This window comes from Sinocyclocheilus anshuiensis, unplaced genomic scaffold (assembly GCF_001515605.1).
Source record: "Sinocyclocheilus anshuiensis isolate Anshui unplaced genomic scaffold, SAMN03320099.WGS_v1.1 scaffold1393, whole genome shotgun sequence".
NCBI classification, from domain to species: domain Eukaryota; kingdom Metazoa; phylum Chordata; class Actinopteri; order Cypriniformes; family Cyprinidae; genus Sinocyclocheilus; species Sinocyclocheilus anshuiensis.
The window spans coordinates 1,344,284-1,349,506 of record NW_015548343.1 but is presented as its reverse complement, the minus strand read 5'-3'; the positions used below and the strand labels follow the sequence as shown (position 1 = coordinate 1,349,506).

The 5,223-nt window shown below is 36.7% G+C and overlaps 1 protein-coding gene across 1 annotated transcript in view; it reads left to right on the top strand.

The window, feature by feature from the left end:
• LOC107656642 (sal-like protein 3) overlaps positions 1–4,590 on the top strand; it is a 14,869-nt gene extending 10,279 nt beyond the window's left edge. The window contains exon 4 of the mRNA XM_016444567.1: positions 3,346–4,590. Coding sequence (XP_016300053.1) covers positions 3,346–3,741 — 396 coding nt within the window. The 3' untranslated portion in view covers positions 3,742–4,590. The remainder of the gene's footprint in view (positions 1–3,345) is intronic.
• Positions 4,591–5,223: the final 633 nt, after the last annotated feature.

The following is a 5,223-nucleotide window of genomic DNA, read 5'->3' as shown; positions in this document are numbered from 1 at the left end:
ACAGACGCAGGTAGGCTAATTCACACAGGCAACTAACTGTCACCTCTCTCTCTCTCTCTCTCTCGAATAATTAATTCAAGTAGCTAAATGTATAATTAATTCAAATAAATGTGATCTTACTGCACTATTTCATCTCTTTCTGATCTGAAGCGTGCAGAATGCTGAGCTAACGAGATGTAGCTTCGCGTCAGGTGGTTCTTGCCTTCACGTCGTGCATTAAAATCATTCAATGTACAGCTAGCCGTGCATTATCCCTTATGTATTCGCTTTTTAGCAGCAGTTTTTTACAGCAATATTTAAATGACACCCTGGTCATTCTTGGTGTACCTAAAATGGTCCCACACTATCGACAGGCATTTCTCTGGTGGAAATAAAGCTTTGCTGTTTGGTCCCTCTGTCACAGTTAATCTAATGCATGTAGTAGCCTCCGTGCCTCTGATAAGCACGTCATTTTAAGCTGGTGCACCACTAGTGTAACTTTGTTTTCGTTTTGCGCAAGCTGCAACAGTTCCGTTCCGTGTAACAGAAACACTCGGTTTAGCGGAACCTTTACGATTAATTAACCGTGACGTTTTAAAGCGCGGTTAATCGCAAAATTGGTTAATCGCTGCATCCCTAAGTATGAGCAACATATTAAACTGTAAAAACAAAAACAAATAATATATCTAAAATGATAAACCTCACATTTCAGTCTTTAAACCATTTTTTAAGAAAAGAGACGAGTCAGAAGTATAAATTCTTATATTAATTTAAAATAGGGTTAAATGAGCGGATGGGGGGAAACAGCAGATAGGCTTATTGAAAATCCATTTTTAGTCTCTGCCTGTAGGAGGCGCTTTTGGAACGTCAAACATACAGTATAATGGTTTCCTCAGTAACGGCTGTAAACAAAGCAGGGCTGCGCTCATGAACACTACTTTATCAGATAGAGTTGAAATGCAATCGAAACTTTTCTGAAGGCACTCGGTTTCTTTCAGAGATACATATAAAAACACCTGCATCACATCATTGCTTGAATTAGTAAAAATGAGTAAAGTGTAGACTATAGCCTATAATGTGGAAAATGCACGAGGAAAGTCCTCTGATGAGTTACCAGGGTAAAGGCCCGTTCACACCAAGGACGATAACTATAAAGATAACGATATCGAATGGACGCTAATATTGTTATCTTTATAGTTATCGTTCTTGGTGTGAACGGGGCTTAAGCCTAGTGGCAGGGCTCAGCCCCGGACGGCCCTGGCCCAATTTAACCCCTGGTTGTTCCCAACATGTAAAAAGCTGTTGTCAGTGCCGGCCCGAAGGGTTGTGGAGCCCTAGGCAAGATAACGAAAATAGGCCCTACTAGTGTAAAAATTGTCATAGCAATTTAAACATATGACAAGTCTGTCTGTGATCGTGGGCATCATTGCATTTATAAATCGAATACTAATACTAAAGCAATAAATATTATGTATAGCAGTCAGAACATCCTTTTTTTCCCCGGCTACATAAAGATACCGTTTGGATTTCTACTACAATTTCACTTTAATCTCTCTATCATTCTTTCATTTCAATTTCAAAACCTGAATCAACAAAATCTGCACACAAAATCTGAACTGTAACTAGAAAAGTTTTCAGATAAACTTTATTTGCCAGAAATGATAAAGAACACTAAGTTTGCTGTGCCTGTTTGTAGATCTGCACAATTTAAACTAAAGCAATAAATATTATGTATAGCAGTCAGAACATACTTTTTTTCGGCTCCATAAAGATAGCGTTTGGATTCCGTTTCTACTACAATTTCACTTTAATCTCTCTATCATTCTTTCATTTCAATTCCAAAATCTGAACCAACAAAATCTGCACACAAAATCTGAACTGGAACTAGAAAAGTTTTCAGATAAACTGTTTCTTTATTTGCCAGAAATGAAAAAGAACACTAAGTTTGCTGTGCCTGTTTGTAGATCTGCACAATTTGGCCCAAAAAAAAAAAAAAAATGTTTTTATATATCAATATGACTACTAATAATTCTGATTATAGTTATAACTAAATAAATCGTTAAACAAAGTAATAATTATTGATAATGATGATTATTATTAATATAGTTTACAGAAAACTGCAGCATGACCTGTTAACATGCAGGAGGTTTATAATTGTTTAGAAAGGTCTAAGGATTTATTATAAATGATTATGATTAAAAATCATTAACAGTCATTTTTAAATTATTGTCAGGAAATGTTATGCATCCACTGAGAGAGACAGAGAGAAAACTCCTCTACACTGGAAAAAAACTTAGAAGTATTATTTTTTCCTATTTTTACCCAAAATAAGGTGTAGTGAGTAGCTGAAGCTGTTTCATTCATACTGGTAGCCGGAGGGCTCCCTCGTGCAGTAAAACCATAAGTGAAAAAATCATAAAATGAAATACTCACAAAAATCACTTTGGAGGAAATCCCTAATATGGACAAAGGCATATGCTATCGCTGCAGTAGCAGAATAAAACGCAGATAGGACGTTTTAACTGATGAAGAATGAAGACAATAAACACGATTGTGACTAAATGGTGTATCTCTGTTCTTCAAGCCATCACGGGTATTTTTTTTATATGCATAATGTATATTTATAATGCAATGCTAATCGACATAGCCTTTATCACTGTATAGAATATTATACAATTATTTTGCCTCATTCTGTGACATGAAACCACGTCAGATCACAAAAGGAAGTTATTTCAAACACTCGACTGATGTTATGAAATGAATTTAGAGCAAAAACGTCATTAAATGTTTTTAAACGCACTGTACATCTGGTGCGTCATCTGTATGTTTGTTGACCTAAAGGGGCGCTGCAGATCGATAAGTGTTGGACATTAAAGTACTGCAATAGGATAGGAAAGCATGCAGAGCTGTCCATTAGTATATAGCTCTAGCAGTACTTCGATGTCAAACACCGATCTGTCTGCACCGCGCTGCTTCAAGTTGAACACACCTTGAAATTTAATTAACAACCTCGCGACCGCGGGGCCCTCCCCTTAAGGTGGGGCCCCAGGCGTCTGCCTGTTGGACAGGCCTGCACTGGCTGTTGTGCATGTGTGGGCACGGGCTTGAGCCCGTCCTTAGTCAAGGCCCAGTCATGTTCCCCCTCTCTCCCTGTACTTTACTCTCAAATCTCCACCATCTTGTCAATCAAAGGAATAAATAAATAATATACGCATGGTGGTTGTCACAACATGGGTCATTTTTGTAATATCTCAATGCTACAGACACACGTATGCTGCAAAAGCTCAATGCTACAGACACACATATGCCGTGAATAGTGTAAAATTATTTGTTATTGATTTCATTTTCATCTCTGTTTGTCTATAGGTGCACATGGGCACCCATATGTGGAATAACACTCCTGCCCGTAGAGGTAGACGTCTGTCTGTGGAAAACCCAATTGCCCTTCTGGGAGGTGATGCCCTGAAATTCAGCGAAGCGTTTCAGAAGGATTTAGCAGCGCGGGCCATGAATGTGGACCAAAATTTCTGGAGCCGATATGCAGCAGCTATAACTAATGGCTTAGCAATGAGGAACAATGAAATATCCGTCATTCAGAGTGGAGGAGTACCCCAGCTTCCTGCCATTACTGTGGCCACGGACAAGGCTAGCACTGGAAACAGCCCACCAATCACAGCCATGGAAAAAACAGGCTTAGAAAGGGGTGCTGGACAACACTTCTCCATGATGATTGATGACAAAAAAGACATTGGAATCAGTTAAAGTAAAGGTGACATATTCTTTCTCCCTGTATAAGGAACATTGAAATAAACGTGTCTTGATTTTTTAAAATCAGAATAAACTCTTTAGAATGTGCTTGATTCATGTGGGGAAAGATTCAGTTTATCTTATGCTATAATGGCACTTGTTTTTTTGTGTGTTTTTTTTTTATTGTTGAAACTGAGGCCACGCTTAGTTTTTCAATTATGTCCACTGACAGAAACCTTACACTTGATTCAAGGGCATTGCTTTGAAATGAAATTAATATTTTATGTTGTAAATATGTATTTTATTTTATTTTATTTGTGATCTGATTCTGCTGTCAAACATTGCTCTATTCATGGGAAAGGGAACATGTTGGCATATATAATAGAAACTTTTCATTCCGACACTGTGGCCTTAATATAGCTACAGCTGAAAGTATGTAACTTAAATCCCCGAGCAAAAGATAAAGAAGACATTTCAGAGTCTTTGAAAAGAAATGTATTATTCTTTGACATCCCACTGCTTTGCTGCTATGCATTGGATGCAAATCGTTTATTTTCATGCAAATCAGGTACACCACCATGAAAGTTAGCGTTATTTTAGCTGCCATCAGCAATGAAACGTTCCATCTTATACCAGCCTGTGTTATTATATTATTAATGCTAATTATGTGTTTTATGCTATTCTCTGCCTTATTTACTTTTACATGCAAAATTATTTAGTGGGCCAACATGAGACTATGAACTATAATATGACTGCTAATAAAGAACTTGCATTAAAAACACCTTTACACTTCAGTTTAAAGTATAGTTATCAATGAAGCCCTTTTGATGCATCTGAACGTGTTGCAGGACAATTCTATTTCACAATTTAGAGGTATGTTTTCCTATCAAGAACAAAATAAATAAATGTTTCCAGAAGAAGGGAAAATAAAAAAGTGAAAACAATATGCTTGTCTGTAATGGTAGCTTATGTCTTATTTACTAAGCGTGTCATGTCAGGACATTTTAGTGTTTTTATTTTATTTTATTTTGTAGTGCTATTTTCCTTATATAATATATTGTTTAGTGTTGGGGAAAAAACGTAAAAAATTTGAACGAGCAGTTTTTTTTTTTTCATAAGATAAGTAACGGTGAAACAAGGGACGGGGTATTTGATGTGTCCTCTGCATAAAAAGGAGACGCTATTTTTGTACTCAGATACATTATAACAAATAAAAAGTACTCCAGGTTTGCTTTTCTGTCTGCACATCAGTATTTTTACATGAAACAACTGAGGTGGTGTCTCAAACACACACTGACTGAACTGGATTTATTTCTAAGATGCAATATTGCTGCCACCCTCAATAAATAAATCTCAAACAAAATATTTAGTTTGTGTCACCTTACTTGTATATTGTAACAATGTGGAGAAAAAGCTTCACTCTTTATCTCTATCTCTGTCTCTCGGTATGTGTCTGTGTTGTAACGTAAACTTGTGTCAGACATTATTATACATACA